Source organism: Aquarana catesbeiana, linkage group LG03 (assembly GCF_042186555.1).
Source record: "Aquarana catesbeiana isolate 2022-GZ linkage group LG03, ASM4218655v1, whole genome shotgun sequence".
Lineage (NCBI taxonomy): Eukaryota > Metazoa > Chordata > Amphibia > Anura > Ranidae > Aquarana > Aquarana catesbeiana.
The window spans coordinates 744,644,424-744,664,582 of NC_133326.1; the positions used below are offsets into that span (position 1 = coordinate 744,644,424).

The following is a 20,159-nucleotide window of genomic DNA, read 5'->3' on the forward strand; positions in this document are numbered from 1 at the left end:
AGGTGTCAAGAATTCCCTCATTTAGGCCTCTTACATGCATTACTTGTATCTGCAGTCTTAGTTGCTGGTTTATGGTGCCTGCTCCCTACAATTCTCTTGTATTTCTGGTCTATGAACCCCATGTGTATAGCTTACCGGCTTCTGTGGCCCCTAAAATCTACAGCCTGTCGCTGGAGTCCTCAGAACTACACTACAATTTGCTTTCACATCCCTGAATTACTAGAGCCTGCGCTCTTGGCCTCTGTGTACCCCTTGCTTCCTTGTCACCAACCTCTGCAGCCCCCTGGCATCCCTAGTGCTATATTTCCTAAAATCTTACCTCCTGGCATCCCCTAATCACTAGAGCCTGCGCTCTGTGTACCCCCCCTGCTTAAAAGAACAAAATATTACAGCGCACACATGCAAAAAAGACATTTACCTCCAGCAAGGCTTATTTAAAATACCTAGACAATTTCAAAAAACATTATCAAGAAATATGGGGATTTGGTCACACTATATTGCTATATGGTGCTTAAGCCCACTTACTGTGACAAAGTACCCCATGATTATCCATAGATAAGTGTTTTTTTTTAATAATGTTTTTTGAAATTGTCTAGGTGTTTTAAATAAGCCTTGCTGGAGGTAAATGTCTTTTTTGCATGTGTGCTCTGTAATATTTTGTTCTGTTGTATGGTCTTATGGCTGCACCATCTTTAATGCATCTTTTAGGGTGTGCCCCCCCCAAATATCTTGTTTGCCCCCCACTTCCTTGTCACCAACCTCTGGAGCCCCCTGCATCCCTGGTGCTAGCTTTCCTAAAAAAAAAAAAAAAAAATTCTTACCCCCTGGCATCCCCTAATCACTAGAGCCTGCGCTCTGTGTATCCCCTGCTTCCTTATCACCAACCTCTGGAGCCCCCTGCATCCCTAGTGCTAGCTTTTCTAAATTCTTACCCCCTGGCATCCCCTAATCACTAGAGCCTGCGCTCCCGGCCTCTGGTGACAAGGATATAGTTGAGTACACAGAGGCCGGGAGCACAGGCTCTAGTAATTCCGGGATGCCAGGGGGGTAAGAGTTTAGGAAAGCTAGCACCAGGTATGCAGGGGACTCTAGAAGTTGTGTACCCCCCTGTATCCTTGTCACCAACCTCCGGAGCCCCCCGTATCCTTGTCGCCAACCTCTGGAGCCCCCCGTATCCTTGTCGCCAACCTCTGGAGCCCCCCGTATCCTTGTCGCCAACCTCTGGTGCCCCCGTATCCTTGTCGCCAACCTCTGGAGCCCCCCGTATCCTTGTCGCCAACCTCTGGAGCCCCCCGTATCCTTGTCACCAACCTCTGGAGCCCCCCGTATCCTTGTCACCAACCTCTGGAGCCCCCCGTATCCTTGTCACCAACCTCTGGAGCCCCCCGTATCCTTGTCACCAACCTCTGGTGCCCCCCGTATCCTTGTCACCAACCTCTGGTGCCCCCCGTATCCTTGTCACCAACCTCTGGTGCCCCCCGTATCCTTGTCACCAACCTCTGGTGCCCCCCGTATCCTTGTCACCAACCTCTGGTGCCCCCCTGCATCCCCGATTTCTGTGACTCCAGCTTCTTTGTCACCATTTTTAATAAGTGTGCAGAACTCCTAGTCTAAAAACCCAAAATCAGCAAACTGCATTCTTCAACATTTCTTTTGATGTGTGTCTACCATGCAGATAAATTATAGGTAGGAAAAAAAAGACCAAACACACAAAGTGAAATTTTTATCTCTTTATTGAGAATTACCAAGTTTAATTCAATATTTAATATTTCAAAAGAAATCTTGTTAAAGAGTCAGACTGGTGAAAAATTCAGAGCAATCTGCTGAAAAATGTCAAAAACAAAACAAAAAATTAAAACTGAATCATCTCAGTCTATAAATAACGACAAAGTGTGGATGCTGAACGTTACGCTGGATAAGTGCGAAGAAAAAAAAAAAAAAAAAAAAAAACACAAGAACTCAAGCGTAGGTTCAGTTAGCGCAGCACGTTCTGTGAATATTCTGGATAAATTTAGATTCATTTTGGCGAATTTTTTTTGTTTTCTGCTTTTGTATTTTTTTGTGGGATTGGTGCAAAACATTTAGCGTACAGATTCAGTTCACAACAAACTTGCATGGGACAACTATGATTCCTTTATCACAGCTATACAGTTTGCTCAGATAAAAATTTACATATACATACACATACAGGCTGAGATCATAGAACGACAAAGCCAAAGATAAGCCAGCAGGAATACTCCACTAACAGAAAACTTGTTTATTACGTTGGTGTGAAGTCATGAATTCTACTTTATGGATTTGATCCATGTGGCTGAACAGTATAAAAGATGTCCCATACACGAGTCTCTCTGGAACCAGCATGTCATCTTCAATTCTCATCGTCACTGTCATCTGGGCTAATAGCCGGACTCGTAAGACTGTAAGTGGGTGACGTAGGACTGTACCCAGGTGATGTTGGAGAGTATGTGGAGCCTTTTGGACTTGTGGGTGAGTAGGTGGGGGAGGTTGGGGAATACTTGGGAGAAGTAGGCGAGTAAGTCGGAGAAGTGGGGGAGTATTTGGGAGACGTAGGCGTATAGACCGGGGAAGTTGGTGAATATGTTGGCGATGTAGGAGAGTATTTGGGGGTTGTGGGGGAATATGTAGGGGAGGTTGGAGAATATTTGGGAGATGTTGGCGAGTACTTGGGCGAAGTTGGAGAATATTTGGGAGATGTAGGTGTGTACTCTGGTGAGCTTGGGCTGTAGGATGGACTTGTTGGGGTGTATTTTGGGCTTGTTGGGGAGTAGCTGGGTGAACTTGGGCTGTAGCTGGGAGAACTGGGTGTATAGCTTGGGGATTGTGGTGTATAACGGGGGCTGGATGGCGAGTAACTGGGAGATGTAGGTGAATAATTGGGAGAGGTTGGGCTGTAACTGGGACTTGTGGGGCTGTAACTGGGACTTGTTGGGCTGTAACTGGGAGATGTCGGTGTGTAGTTGGGAGAAGTTGGCGAATAGTTGGGAGAAGTTGGCGAGTAAGAAGGGGATGTCGGGCTGTATGAAGGGGATGTTGGGGAGTAGCTGGGAGAGGTGGGGGAGTAACTTGGGCTGGTAGGAGAATAGCTGGGACTTGTAGGCGAATAACTGGGGCTGGTAGGAGAATAACTGGGCGATGTTGGACTGTAACTGGGACTGGTGGGGGAATAGCTGGGAGATGTGGGACTGTAGCTGGGACTGGTGGGGGAATAGCTAGGAGAGGTTGGCGAGTAGCTTGGTGAAGTGGGGCTATAACTTGGGCTCGTTGGGCTATAGCTGGGCGATGTTGGAGAGTAACTAGGACTTGTTGGCGAATAACTGGGTGATGTGGGGGAATAGCTGGGTGAAGTAGGACTGTAGTTGGGACTAGTGGGGGAATATGATGGGGAGGTGGGACTGTAGGATGGAGAAGTTGGTGAGTAGCTGGGACTCTGAGGAGTGTATCCACCAGGGCTTCTGGGCTCATAAGCAGGAGAAGTTGGAGAATAACTAGGAGACATGGCACCACCTGCAGAATAAAGACAAAGCACATCATTACATCACAATGCCAACATTAAGCCAACTCCCATTCATGCTGTTAATGTACAGATCAGCCCCAGGTACAGTAAGTGTATGAAGATGAAAGGTTTAAGAAGTAAATCCTGTTTTTTTCATGGGCACATCAAGCTGAATAAGCTATAGAAGGATCTCAATTTATTCTAATAAATTTGGATATTCTGCAATCCCTTAAATTCATGACATCAACACTAAGCTGTAGGCAGACTGAAGAATACACCAATAGACAAACTGAGCAGAATTGCCACTTACCTGGTGAGGGAATGTATGGACTGGAAGGTCCTGGAGATCCAGGAGAGCCAGGGGTGGGGGACCACGCAGGGGAATATCCTGGACTGAAGCCACTGGCATCTGAAGCGGCACTGGGAGAGAAGCCGGCAGCTCCAGGGGTCATACCACTCCCTGAGAGAAGAAACAGCAAAACACGGTTATCACATTAGGAAATGGACAAGCCTGTGTCAAATGAATCTCCACTACGGAGTTTTTCTACAAAAAAATATGATTAGTAACAAATTAAATGAAAGCAAGGAAAAGAACCCTAAGGAACATAGTGAGCTCCTATTGTCAGTATAAGGTCCCACTAAAAATGGACAGACCACTGACAATTTCAATACTGCCATTGTCCATCGAATATAGCAGTCAGGGACCTGGAACAAGCATGCTGAATCAGACAGAGGTCAAAACTCCTGGTCTGCACACATGTCCCAGGTCAATGCCTCAAAGTATTTAGGTTACATTACATAAACCACGACAAAAAACATACCTAGACTTGGCGACCAGGCTCCATAGGCTGGCGTAGCCCCTTGGTTCCATGGTGTCATGGCAGGCGACATTCCCCCCATTGGACTTGGAGCAGATCCAAAGAACATACCAGTTGCTAAAAATAAAAAAAACAGACCATTAAGTCATGCTTGGATGAGTGGAGAAAAGTCTTTCCACAAAATAGCCACTACTTACGTCCTACAGCTCCAAGTCCTGGAATATTGGTTGGAATTTCCATTCCAAATTTACATTTCTCTGCATCCAGTAAGAGGTCAAAACAGCCAGTCCCAGCTGGAGCTAACTGTCCCAACATGATGTTCTCAGACACACCTTTCATAGGGTCTGATTCACCATGTGCTGCCGCCTCCATGAGGACATCCACCTGAAAGAGGACAACTCAAATTATAGAACACAAACAAACAAGTACCACACACTGCAAGGACATACGAGTACCCCACTTACCGTCTCTTCAAAGGAACACTTCATGAGAGGTCCTGTGTCCTGCCTGTTCACACCGTGACGTGTGATGGCCATCAAGTGTCCTCTACATGTCATTGTGTCACAAAGAAGGGCCAAGTGGCGGTAATTGACGTAAGAACCATCGAAAGAGATGACATGGTACAATTCTCTCTCCAGAGCTTTGCGCACAGCCTCGATCCCCAGCACCTAAAAAAATGACAATGGCTGGAGATAAGGACAAGCCCTATAATATATGTATTAGGAGGAAAACAGTACTGCAGACTTACTGTAAAGATCTCCACAATGTCATTGGATGTGGTCCTCACAGGGTCAACATCTTTTTCACTTAAGACTCGCATGAGACTGACTCCATCCGTCTCCAAAATCCACTCCTGAAGAGCCTTAAACTCCCCATCTTCAGTAATGATTATCTTCTTTTTATTGTCTGTCTGAGGCAAGTGCATGTAGACCTGGGCAGGAACAAGGCATTGTAAGTTATGCTGCCAAATCCAAGCAGTTTATTGCAGGATACAGAGAACATTAAAACACTCTGCTGAATCCAAGCATTTTACTCCAGGATAGAGGTACACCAGGAACAGGAACCCCGGAGCTTTGCTTACTATGGGGCCGAATCCAAGCATTTTACTCCAGGATAGAGAGGTACACTGGGGACAGGAACTGTGCTTACTATGGGGCCGAGTTCAAGCATTTTACTCCAGGATAGAGAGGTACACCAGGGACAGGAACCCCCGGAGCTTTGCTTACTATGGGGCCGAATCCAAGCATTTTACTCCAGGAAAGAGAGGTACACTGGGGACAGGAGCTGTGCTTACTATGTGCTGAATCCAAGCATTTTACTCCAGGACAGAGAGATACACTGGGGACAGGAACTGTGCTTACTATGTGCTGAATCCAAGCATTTTACTCCAGGATAGAGAGGTACACTGGGGACAGGAACTGTGCTTACTATGGGGCTGAATCCAAGCATTTTACTCCAGGATAGAGAGGTACACTGGGGACAGGAATTGTGCTTACTATGGGGCTGAATCCAAGCATTTTACTCCAGGATAGAGAGGTACACCAGGGACAGGAACTGTGCTTACTATGGGGCCGAGTCCAAGCATTTTACTCCAGGATAGAGAGATACACTGGGGACAGGAACTGTGCTTACTATGGGGCTGAATCCAAGCATTTTACTCCAGGATAGAGAGATACACTGGGGACAGGAGCTGTGCTTACTATGGGGCCGAATCCAAGCATTTTACTCCAGGAAAGAGAGGTACACTGGGGACAGGAACTGTGCTTACTATGTGCTGAATCCAAGCATTTTACTCCAGGATAGAGAGATACACTGGGGACAGGAACTGTGCTTACTATGTGCTGAATCCAAGCATTTTACTCCAGGATAGAGAGGTACACTGGGGACAGGAACTGTGCTTACTATGGGGCAGAATCCAAGCATTTTACTCCAGGATAGAGAGGTACACCAGGGACAGGAACTGTGCTTACTATGGGGCCGAGTCCAAGCATTTTACTCCAGGATAGAGAGGTACACTGGGGACAGGAGCTGTGCTTACTATGTGCTGAATCCAAGCATTTTACTCCAGGATAGAGAGGTACACCAGGGACAGGAACTGTGCTTACTATGGGGCCGAGTCCAAGCATTTTACTCCAGGATAGAGAGGTACACTGGGGACAGGAACTGTGCTTACTATGGGGCCGAGTCCAAGCATTTTACTCCAGGATAGAGAGGTACACTGGGGACAGGAACTGTGCTTACTATGGGGCAGAATCCAAGCATTTTACTCCAGGACAGAGAGATACACTGGGGACAGGAACTGTGCTTACTATGGGGCCGAGTCCAAGCATTTTACTCCAGGATAGAGAGATACACTGGGGACAGGAACTGTGCTTACTATGGGGCAGAATCCAAGCATTTTACTCCAGGATAGAGAGGTACACTGGGGACAGGAGCTGTGCTTACTATGTGCTGAATCCAAGCATTTTACTCCAGGATAGAGGTACACTGGGGACAGGAACTGTGCTTACTATGGGGCCGAATCCAAGCATTTTACTCCAGGATAGAGAGGTACACTGGGGACAGGAACTGTGCTTACTATAGGGCTGAATACAAGCATTTTACTCCAGGATAGAGGTACACTGGGGACAGGAATTGTGCTTACTATGTGCTGAATCCAAGCATTTTACTCCAGGATAGAGAGATACACTGGGGACAGGAACTGTGCTTACTATGTGCTGAATCCAAGCATTTTACTCCAGGATAGAGAGGTACACTGGGGACAGGAACTGTGCTTACTATGGGGCAGAATCCAAGCATTTTACTCCAGGATAGAGAGGTACACTGGGGACAGGAACTGTGCTTACTATGGGGCAGAATCCAAGCATTTTACTCAAGGATAGAGAGATACACTGGGGACAGGAACTGTGCTTACTATGGGGCCGAGTCCAAGCATTTTACTCCAGGATAGAGAGATACACTGGGGACAGGAACTGTGCTTACTATAGGGCTGAATCCAAGCATTTTACTCCAGGATAGAGGTACACTGGGGACAGGAACTGTGCTTACTATGGGGCTGAATCCAAGCATTTTACTCCAGGATAGAGAGATACACTGGGGACAGGAATTGTGCTTACTATGTGCTGAATCCAAGCATTTTACTCCAGGATAGAGAGATACACTGGGGACAGGAACTGTGCTTACTATAGGGCTGAATACAAGCATTTTACTCCAGGATAGAGGTACACTGGGGACAGGAACTGTGCTTACTATGTGCTGAATCCAAGCATTTTACTCCAGGAAAGAGAGGTACACTGGGGACAGGAGCTGTGCTTACTATGGGGCCGAATCCAAGCATTTTACTCCAGGAAAGAGAGGTACACTGGGGACAGGAGCTGTGCTTACTATGTGCTGAATCCAAGCATTTTACTCCAGGAAAGAGAGGTACACTGGGGACAGGAACTGTGCTTACTATGGGGCAGAATCCAAGCATTTTACTCCAGGATAGAGAGGTACACTGGGGACAGGAACTGTGCTTACTATGTGCTGAATCCAAGCATTTTACTCCAGGATAGAGAGGTACACTGGGGACAGGAACTGTGCTTACTATGGGGCCGAGTCCAAGCATTTTACTCCAGGATAGAGAGGTACACCAGGGACAGGAACTGTGCTTACTATGGGGCCGAGTCCAAGCATTTTACTCCAGGATAGAGATACACTGGGGACAGGAACTGTGCTTACTATGGGGCCGAGTCCAAGCATTTTACTCCAGGATAGAGAGGTACACTGGGGACAGGAACTGTGCTTACTATGGGGCTGAATCCAAGCATTTTACTCCAGGATAGAGGTACACTGGGGACAGGAACTGTGCTTACTATGGGGCCGAGTCCAAGCATTTTACTCCAGGATAGAGAGGTACACTGGGGACAGGAACTGTGCTTACTATGGGGCAGAATCCAAGCATTTTACTCCAGGACAGAGAGATACACTGGGGACAGGAACTGTGCTTACTATGGGGCCGAGTCCAAGCATTTTACTCCAGGATAGAGAGATACACTGGGGACAGGAACTGTGCTTACTATGTGCTGAATCCAAGCATTTTACTCCAGGATAGAGGTACACTGGGGACAGGAACTGTGCTTACTATGGGGCAGAATCCAAGCATTTTACTCCAGGATAGAGGTACACTGGGGACAGGAATTGTGCTTACTATGTGCTGAATCCAAGCATTTTACTCCAGGATAGAGAGATACACTGGGGACAGGAACTGTGCTTACTATGGGGCAGAATCCAAGCATTTTACTCCAGGATAGAGAGGTACACTGGGGACAGGAACTGTGCTTACTATGGGGCCGAGTCCAAGCATTTTACTCCAGGATAGAGAGATACACTGGGGACAGGAACTGTGCTTACTATGTGCTGAATCCAAGCATTTTACTCCAGGATAGAGATACACTGGGGACAGGAACTGTGCTTACTATGGGGCAGAATCCAAGCATTTTACTCAAGGATAGAGAGATGCACTGGGGACAGGAACTGTGCTTACTATGTGCTGAATCCAAGCATTTTACTCCAGGATAGAGATACACTGGGGACAGGAACTGTGCTTACTATGGGGCAGAATCCAAGCATTTTACTCCAGGATAGAGAGGTACACTGGGGGACAGGAACTGTGCTTACTATGTGCTGAATCCAAGCATTTTACTCCAGGACAGAGAGATACACTGGGGACAGGAACTGTGCTTACTATGTGCTGAATCCAAGCATTTTACTCCAGGATAGAGAGGTACACTGGGGACAGGAACTGTGCTTACTATGGGGCTGAATCCAAGCATTTTACTCCAGGATAGAGAGGTACACTGGGGACAGGAATTGTGCTTACTATGGGGCTGAATCCAAGCATTTTACTCCAGGATAGAGAGGTACACCAGGGACAGGAACTGTGCTTACTATGGGGCCGAGTCCAAGCATTTTACTCCAGGATAGAGAGATACACTGGGGACAGGAACTGTGCTTACTATGGGGCTGAATCCAAGCATTTTACTCCAGGAAAGAGATACACTGGGGACAGGAGCTGTGCTTACTATGGGGCCGAATCCAAGCATTTTACTCCAGGAAAGAGAGGTACACTGGGGGACAGGAACTGTGCTTACTATGTGCTGAATCCAAGCATTTTACTCCAGGATAGAGAGATACACTGGGGACAGGAACTGTGCTTACTATGGGGCTGAATCCAAGCATTTTACTCCAGGTTAGAGACGTACACTGGGGACAGGAGCTGTGCTTACTATGTGCTGAATCCAAGCATTTTACTCCAGGAAAGAGAGGTACACTGGGGACAGGAGCTGTGCTTACTATGGGGCCGAATCCAAGCATTTTACTCCAGGAAAGAGAGGTACACTGGGGACAGGAGCTGTGCTTACTATGTGCTGAATCCAAGCATTTTACTCCAGGAAAGAGAGGTACACTGGGGACAGGAACTGTGCTTACTATGGGGCAGAATCCAAGCATTTTACTCCAGGATAGAGAGGTACACTGGGGACAGGAACTGTGCTTACTATGTGCTGAATCCAAGCATTTTACTCCAGGATAGAGAGGTACACTGGGGACAGGAACTGTGCTTACTATGTGCTGAATCCAAGCATTTTACTCCAGGATAGAGAGGTACACTGGGGACAGGAACTGTGCTTACTATGTGCTGAATCCAAGCATTTTACTCCAGGATAGAGAGGTACACTGGGGACAGGAACTGTGCTTACTATGGGGCCGAGTCCAAGCATTTTACTCCAGGATAGAGAGGTACACCAGGGACAGGAACTGTGCTTACTATGGGGCCGAGTCCAAGCATTTTACTCCAGGATAGAGATACACTGGGGACAGGAACTGTGCTTACTATGGGGCCGAGTCCAAGCATTTTACTCCAGGATAGAGAGGTACACTGGGGACAGGAACTGTGCTTACTATGGGGCAGAATCCAAGCATTTTACTCCAGGACAGAGAGATACACTGGGGACAGGAACTGTGCTTACTATGGGGCCGAGTCCAAGCATTTTACTCCAGGATAGAGAGATACACTGGGGACAGGAACTGTGCTTACTATGTGCTGAATCCAAGCATTTTACTCCAGGATAGAGGTACACTGGGGACAGGAACTGTGCTTACTATGGGGCAGAATCCAAGCATTTTACTCCAGGATAGAGAGGTACACTGGGGACAGGAACTGTGCTTACTATGGGGCCGAGTCCAAGCATTTTACTCCAGGATAGAGAGATACACTGGGGACAGGAATTGTGCTTACTATGTGCTGAATCCAAGCATTTTACTCCAGGATAGAGAGATACACTAAGGACAGGAACTGTGCTTACTATGGGGCAGAATCCAAGCATTTTACTCCAGGATAGAGAGATACACTGGGGACAGGAACTGTGCTTACTATAGGGCTGAATACAAGCATTTTACTCCAGGATAGAGGTACACTGGGGACAGGAACTGTGCTTACTATGGGGCTGAATCCAAGCATTTTACTCCAGGTTAGAGACGTACACTGGGGACAGGAGCTGTGCTTACTATGTGCTGAATCCAAGCATTTTACTCCAGGAAAGAGAGGTACACTGGGGACAGGAGCTGTGCTTACTATGGGGCCGAATCCAAGCATTTTACTCCAGGAAAGAGAGGTACACTGGGGACAGGAGCTGTGCTTACTATGTGCTGAATCCAAGCATTTTACTCCAGGAAAGAGAGGTACACTGGGGACAGGAACTGTGCTTACTATGGGGCAGAATCCAAGCATTTTACTCCAGGATAGAGAGGTACACTGGGGACAGGAACTGTGCTTACTATGTGCTGAATCCAAGCATTTTACTCCAGGATAGAGAGGTACACTGGGGACAGGAACTGTGCTTACTATGTGCTGAATCCAAGCATTTTACTCCAGGATAGAGAGGTACACTGGGGACAGGAACTGTGCTTACTATGTGCTGAATCCAAGCATTTTACTCCAGGATAGAGAGGTACACTGGGGACAGGAACTGTGCTTACTATGGGGCCGAGTCCAAGCATTTTACTCCAGGATAGAGAGGTACACTGGGGACAGGAACTGTGCTTACTATGGGGCCGAGTCCAAGCATTTTACTCCAGGATAGAGATACACTGGGGACAGGAACTGTGCTTACTATGGGGCCGAGTCCAAGCATTTTACTCCAGGATAGAGAGGTACACTGGGGACAGGAACTGTGCTTACTATGGGGCAGAATCCAAGCATTTTACTCCAGGACAGAGAGATACACTGGGGACAGGAACTGTGCTTACTATGGGGCCGAGTCCAAGCATTTTACTCCAGGATAGAGAGATACACTGGGGACAGGAACTGTGCTTACTATGTGCTGAATCCAAGCATTTTACTCCAGGATAGAGGTACACTGGGGACAGGAACTGTGCTTACTATGGGGCAGAATCCAAGCATTTTACTCCAGGATAGAGAGGTACACTGGGGACAGGAACTGTGCTTACTATGGGGCCGAGTCCAAGCATTTTACTCCAGGATAGAGAGATACACTGGGGACAGGAATTGTGCTTACTATGTGCTGAATCCAAGCATTTTACTCCAGGATAGAGAGATACACTGGGGACAGGAACTGTGCTTACTATGGGGCAGAATCCAAGCATTTTACTCCAGGATAGAGAGGTACACTGGGGACAGGAACTGTGCTTACTATGGGGCCGAGTCCAAGCATTTTACTCCAGGATAGAGAGATACACTGGGGACAGGACTGTGCTTACTATGTGCTGAATCCAAGCATTTTACTCCAGGATAGAGAGATACACTGGGGACAGGAACTGTGCTTACTATGGGGCAGAATCCAAGCATTTACTCAAGGATAGAGAGATACACTGGGGACAGGAACTGTGCTTACTATGTGCTGAATCCAAGCATTTTACTCCAGGATAGAGATACACTGGGACAGGAACTGTGCTTACTATGGGGCAGAATCCAAGCATTTTACTCCAGGATAGAGAGGTACACTGGGGGACAGGAACTGTGCTTACTATGGGGCTGAATCCAAGCATTTTACTCCAGGATAGAGAGATACACTGGGGACAGGAACTGTGCTTACTATGGGGCTGAATCCAAGCATTTTACTCCAGGATAGAGAGGTACACTGGGGACAGGAACTGTGCTTACTATGTGCTGAATCCAAGCATTTTACTCCAGGATAGAGATACACTGGGGACAGGAACTGTGCTTACTATGGGGCTGAATCCAAGCATTTTACTCCAGGATAGAGGTACACTGGGGACAGGAACTGTGCTTACTATGGGGCCGAGTCCAAGCATTTTACTCCAGGATAGAGAGGTACACTGGGGACAGGAACTGTGCTTACTATGGGGCAGAATCCAAGCATTTTACTCCAGGATAGAGGTACACTGGGGACAGGAACTGTGCTTACTATAGGGCTGAATACAAGCATTTTACTCCAGGATAGAGGTACACTGGGGACAGGAACTGTGCTTACTATGGGGCTGAATACAAGCATTTTACTCCAGGATAGAGGTACACTGGGGACAGGAACTGTGCTTACTATGTGCTGAATCCAAGGATAGAGAGGCACAGTAAAGACAGAACTAGGAGCTCTGCTCTCTGTATCCTGGCATAAAATTCCTGCATTCAGTACATAAAGCTAAAGTGGACCACGCAGGTCTTATGACATTTTTAGAGCAACAAAAAGGAAGAGCTACAACCCCAAAATCCCATAAGGATAGACAGGATGAGAGCAAGACCTCCATGTCTGCACTCATAGTACTGAACATTTAAAATCCAATGGAGAGAGTAAAAATCCGGCACCAGGACATCTTGGCATTAAAAACGTAAATTCCTTATTTAAACCATCAAACCATATAAAAGAATAAATTCCTAAAATTTGGACGTGTTTCAGCCTCCTACATGGGCAAATACACATAGGCATTATGTAAAGACGTCCTGGTGCCGGATTTTTTGCCATCAGAAAGTCACCATTTATTTTAGAACCCAATCCAAATATTTCTTTGGTGTTTTATCTTAGAGAATCTGCTCTTCAGCACCCCGCGGTATAAGAGATTTTCTTGTGTCTTCTGAAGACAGGAACACCAACATGTACCAAAGATGCTGCATGAGACGATACTGCCATACCTTACTGATCTGCTCGATGCCCTGCAAGGTCATATCTGTCAGCATGTTCGATTCAATGCAACGCAGAAAGACATCATCATCCATTTTATCCACAACCTCTTCTTCCTGTCCAGGGAAAGGTGAAGCAGACCATGTGAGTGGAGGAGAATGGTATGGGAAGCACAGACAGGACAACGTGGTGGGAGACAGCCATGACAGGGAGACAGGCAGGAGGGGGGGGCTGTGTGTGGACACACAGGACGACAGGGAAAGGGACACAGACAGGACGACGCAGACAGACAGGACAACTGGCGGGGGGTGTTGCCGAGGACACCAATCAGGAGGATGGAGGAGGGGGGGGGGGGGGAACGACCAGACGGGAGAGTGGAAAGGAAAGGATAAGGAAGAGCTCAGACACCAGACTTGAGGTGTTGGGAAATCAGAGACATGTAAGTGGAGATGAAAGGTTGAAGACTTGTGAACATCTCACCTCTTGCATCTTGTTCTCCTCACTGTTCATAATACGAATTCGCAGTACTAGCTTTTCGCATTATCATCATTGAATATACAGTTCAAATCATCTCCAAAACCTAGAGAAGAAGAGACAATCAGCTTGTGAAGAGACCATAGAGGACACGGGGTATTGGTGGGGCGGTCCTCACATACTAACCTGCATTGATCTTCTCGGCAATCTGCTCCATGGTCAGTTTCCGATCGGTCATGTGCTTGCGGTCGAGCTCTACACGAAGTAACCATGGGGAAATTCTTGTTACATCAAAGTCCGGCATCTCATAGTAGATATTGACCCATTCCTGATCTTCAGATACCACTGTGTTCTGTGGATTTGGGTCATAGTAAATGGCGGTATTAGCAGTGACTTTGCGGAGTGTCGTATGCTCCAAGCGGCAAAGAATATCCTGTAGAAAATTAAAAAAGAAAAGATTTGTGTTACATATTTAGTGTCAGTGAATTGCGCAGCGTGAAAAAATCATGTTAATTTCTGACCTTTGCGCGCTCAGCATCGCGAGCCGACTGCCCCAGCAGAAAGACCGTCAGGGAAGGAGTTTTTGGTTTTTTGGAAATATTGATGAGCTCCTTAAGACGCGGGACTCCCAAGGTGACGTTTTAGCCGACACACCAGCATAATGGAAAGTGTTCAGGGTCATCTGAGTGGCGGGCTCTCCGAGTGACTGAGCAGCCAGCGCACCCACCATCTCACCCGGGTGAGCCTAAAGGACAAGTATGGAGAGATTAGGAGCAGCAGAAGACAGACATCACTCAAATGATTAGAGCAGCAGAAGACAGACATCACTCAAATGATTAGAGCAGCAGAAGACAGACATCACTCAAATGATTAGAGCAGCAGAAGATATCACTCAAATGATTAGAGCAGCAGAAGACAGACATCACTCAAATGATTAGAGCAGCAGAAGACATCACTCAAATGATTAGAGCAGCAGAAGACATCACTCAAATGATTAGAGCAGCAGAAGACAGACATCACTCAAATGATTAGAGCAGCAGAAGACAGACATCACTCAAATGATTAGAGCAGCAGAAGACAGACATCACTCAAATGATTAGAGCAGCAGAAGACATCACTCAAATGATTAGAGCAGCAGAAGACATCAGTCGAATGATTAGGAGCAGCGGAAGACATCACTCGAATGATTAGGAGCAGCAGAAGACATCACTCAAATGATTAGAGCAGCAGAAGACATCACTCAAATGATTAGAGCAGCAGAAGACATCACTCGAATGATTAGGAGCAGCAGAAGACAGACATCACACTCTAAAATAAAATCTCCGGCAGCTCTTACAATGGCCTGGTTGAATTTGGACTCGATCTCCCCAGAAGCCAGTCGTAGGCTTCTCCACTGAGCCTGAACTCCTCTATCATCCGCCTGCTGCACAGCGTCGAACGTAAGTGGATGTTAAACAAAAGGGTGGCATTTTCCTGTGCTTGTCGGCTTAAAGGATCGTCTCCATTGACAATCACCAGCTTCTTACTGAGATCCTTCAGACCTATGAGAAGAGAAGAGAGTAATCATATGAATTGGGCAATCATTGGCTTCATTTCACAATACAAACCACTTTACTCCCTCAAACTGACCACACTAGGCAGAAAAGTCCAGGCCTGTATGTTTGTCAGACTACAAGCCAGAGACAGTAACTGGAATCATTATCACTTTAGCTTAAAAACCTGACTGTGCCAAGTGGGCAGATCTGGTGTAAGGCCAAGAAATGCCAACTTGGCTATAGAGCAGAATATGGAGTAGAATTTGTGGGGCTGGTCCATCAGTAGTATGACTCCTTCCAAGGTACGGAGATGAGGGGGCTCAATCCTTCTCATTGAGTGGAGGGGTACAGGGCATTTCAGGGGACGTTTAATCCAAAATACAGGGCACACTACTCACCATCTACCACTTTTATAGGGTGCAGATCTGTGGCATCCTGGTATTACATGTGAAATATCTTCTGTGCATTCATATCATCCTCATCAGGTTACAAGGCAGCACAACCTGTAAGTAAGACAAGAACACGTTACTTATCAAAGTTCTGCCACCTGGGGGGAATCGGGGCCGCTTCTGCCACCGGGGGGGGGGGGGGAGAAATCGGGGACACTTCTGCCACCTGGGGGGGGGGGGGGGGGGGGGGGGGGGGGTGTGGGGGCCCACTCTTCTGCCACTATTGCCGTTTTTACCTTACTATCTCCAGTGGGGAAAATGACTCTCAGAACCTCTCGGTCCTCCCTCATTTTCTCAAACTCCTTTTCCAGCTCATTCTGGATGTGAGCATTGCTGAGAATGTCCTTCACCACATCCTCCTGTAACGTCCTGCGCAAGGCTCGTTCATTTGCGTAATCAAACTTAAATCTGCAAAAGATCAATAAACCATTTTAGTTCCCAACCAGCAGAGAGAACCACAACTTTACACACTGACCTCTATGGGAATGAGCCAGCTATGCCCCCCCCCCACCCACACCACATTATACACTGACCTCTATGGGAATGAGCCAGCTATGCCCCCACCCACATCACGTTATACACTGACCTCTATGGGAATGAGCCAGCTATGCCCCCCACCCACATCACGTTATACACTGACCTCTATGGGAATGAGCCAGCTATGCCCCCCCCCCCCACACTATACACTGACCTCTATGGGAATGAGCCAGCTATTGCCCCCCACCCACATCACATTATACACTGACCTCTATGGAATGAGCCAGCTATGCCCCCACCCACATCACGTTATACACTGACCTCTATGGGAATGAGCCAGCTATGCCCTCCACCCACATCACATTATACACTGACCTCTATGGGAATGAGCCAGCTATGCCCCCCCCCCCACACTATACACTGACCTCTATGGGAATGAGCCAGCTATGCCCCCCCCCCCCCCACCCACCCACACCACATTATACACTGACCTCTATGGGAATGAGCCAGCTATGCCCTCCACCCACATCACATTATACACTGACCTCTATGGAATGAGCCAGCTATGCCCCCCCCCCCCCCACACTATACACTGACCTCTATGTAATGAGCCAGCTATGCCTCACCCACATCACATTATACACTGACCTCTATGTAATGAGCCAGCTATGCCCCCCCCCCCACCCACACCACATTATACACTGACCTCTATGGGAATGAGCCAGCTATGCCCCCACCCACATCACGTTATACACTGACCTCTATGGGAATGAGCCCAGCTATGCCCCCCCCCCCCCCCACACTATACACTGACCTCTATGGAATGAGCCAGCTATGCCCCCCACCCACATCACGTTATACACTGACCTCTATGGGAATGAGCCAGCTATGCCCCCCCCCCCCCCCACCCACCCACACCACATTATACACTGACCTCTATGGGAATGAGCCAGCTATGCCCCCCACCCACATCACGTTATACACTGACCTCTATGGGAATGAGCCAGCTATGCCCCCCCCCCCCCCCACACTATACACTGACCTCTATGTAATGAGCCAGCTATGCCCCCCCCCCCACACTATACACTGACCTCTATGTAATGAGCCAGCTATGCCCCCCCCCACACTATACACTGACCTCTATGTAATGAGCAGCTATGGCCCCCCCCCCCCCCCCCCCCCCACATCACATTATACACTGACCTCTATGGGAATGAGCCCAGCTATGCCCCCCCCCACATCACATTATACACTGACCTCTATGGGAATGAGCCAGCTATGCCCCCACCCACATCACATTATACACTGACCTCTATGGGAATGAGCCAGCTATGCCCCCCCACCCACATCACATTATACACTGACCTCTATGGGAATGAGCCAGCTATGCCCTCCACCCACATCACATATACACTGACCTCTATGGGAATGAGCCAGCTATGCCCCCCACCCACATCACATTATACACTGACCTCTATGGGAATGAGCCAGCTATGCCCCCCCCCCACATCACATTATACACTGACCTCTATGGGAATGAGCCAGCTATGCCCCCCACCCACATCACATTATACACTGACCTCTATGGGAATGAGCCAGCTATGCCCCCACCCACATCACATTATACACTGACCTCTATGAATGAGCCAGCTATGCCCCCCACCCACATCACATTTATACACTGACCTCTATGTAGGCAGTATGCACTCTAACTGATCTAGAGCAGTATGCCCCCCCCACCCACATCCACATTATACACTGACCTCTATGGGAATGAGCCAGCTATGGCCCCCCCCCACATCACATTATACACTGACCTCTATGGGAATAAGCCAGCTATGCCCCCCACCCCATCACATTATACACTGACCTCTATGGGAATGAGTCCAGCTATGCCCTCCCACCCACATCACATTATACACTGACCTCTATGGGAATGAGCCAGCTATGCCCCCACCCACATCACATTATACACTGACCTCTATGGGTATGAGTCAGCTATGCCCTCCACCCACATCACATTATACACTGACCTCTATGGGAATGAGCCAGCTATGCCCCCCACCCACATCACATTATACACTGACCTCTATGGGAATGAGTCAGCTATGCCCCCCACCCACATCACATTATACACTGACCTCTATGGAATGAGCCAGCTATGCCCCCCACCCACATCACATTATACCACTGACCTCTATGGGAATGAGTCAGCTATGCCCCCCCCCACATCACATTATACACTGACCTCTATGGGAATAAGCCAGCTATGCCCCCCACCCACATCACATATACACTGACCTCTATGGAATGAGTCAGCTATGCCCCCACCCACATCACATTATACACTGACCTCTATGGGAATGAGCCAGCTATGCCCCCCACCCACATCACATTATACACTGACCTCTATGGGAATGAGTCAGCTATGCCCTCCACCCACATCACATTATACACTGACCTCTATGGAATGAGCCCCCCAGCCTATGCCCCACCACACCACATTATACACTGACCTCTATGGAATGAGCCAGCTATGCCCCCACCCACATCACATATACACTGACTCTTATGGGAATGAGCAGCTATGCCCCCCACCCACATCACATTATACACTGACCTCTATGGGAATGAGCCAGCTATGCCCCCCACCCACATCACATTATACACTGACCTCTATGGGAATGAGGCCGCTATGCCCCCCACCCACATCACATTATACACTGACCTCTATGGGAATGAGCCAGCTATGCCCCCCACCCACATCACATTATACACTGACCTCTATGGGAATGAGCCAGCTATGCCCCCCACCCACATCACATTAATACACTGACCTCTATGTAATGAGCCAGCTATGCCCCCCCACCCACATCTATTATACACTGACCTCTATGTAATGAGCCAGCTATGCCCCCCCCCACCCCCACATCACATTATACACTGACCTCTATGGGAATGAGCAGCTATGCCCCCACCCACACCACATTATACACTGACCTCTATGGGAATGAGCCAGCTATGCCCCCACCCACATCACATTATACACTGACCTCTATGGGAATGAGTCCAGCTATGCCCCCCACCCACACTCACATTATACACTGACCTCTATGGAATGAGCCAGCTATGCCCCCACCCACCTCACATTATACACTGACCCTCTATGGGAATGAGCCAGCTATGCCCCCACCCACATCACATTATACACTGACCTCTATGGGAATGAGCCAGCTATGCCCCCCACCCACATCACATTATACACTGACCTCTATGGGATGAGCCAGCTATGCCCCCCACCCACATCACATTATACACTGACCTCTATGAAATGAGCCAGCTATGCCCCCACCCACATCACATTATACACTGACCTCTATGGGAATGAGCCAGCTATGCCCCCCACCCACATCACATTATACACTGACCTCTATGGAATGAGCCAGCTATGCCCTCTGCACCCACATCACATTATACACTGACCTCTATTGATGCCCCCCCCCAGGAATGAGCCAGCTATGCCCCCCACCCACATCACATTATATCTCTGACCCTCTATGGGATGACCACTTCCCCCCCCCTTGATGCCAGCTATGCCCCCCACCCACACACATTATACACTGACTCTATGGGAATAGCCAAGCTATGCCCCACACCCACATCACATATACACTGACCTCAGATGGGATGAGCCATGCTATGCCCCCAACCCACATCACATTACTACACAGACCTCTATGTAATGAGCAAGCTATGCC

The 20,159-nt window shown here is 48.1% G+C and overlaps 1 protein-coding gene across 1 annotated transcript; it reads right to left on the minus strand.

The window, feature by feature from the left end:
• Positions 1-1,715: 1,715 nt before the first annotated feature.
• Positions 1,716-16,332, minus strand: LOC141133897 (DNA-directed RNA polymerase II subunit RPB1-like; the record flags this gene model as incomplete). Its single annotated transcript, XM_073623510.1, is given in 17 exon segments — positions 1,716-3,525; positions 3,825-3,974; positions 4,336-4,449; positions 4,530-4,716; positions 4,797-5,000; positions 5,081-5,263; positions 13,478-13,582; positions 13,947-14,005; positions 14,008-14,046; positions 14,127-14,373; positions 14,462-14,583; positions 14,586-14,685; positions 15,277-15,311; positions 15,314-15,481; positions 15,874-15,945; positions 15,948-15,978; positions 16,161-16,332. Coding segments are annotated over 17 exon segments (3,145 nt in total), but the record flags the coding sequence as incomplete, so codon positions are not given.
• Between the last annotated feature and the right edge of the window lie 3,827 nt (positions 16,333-20,159).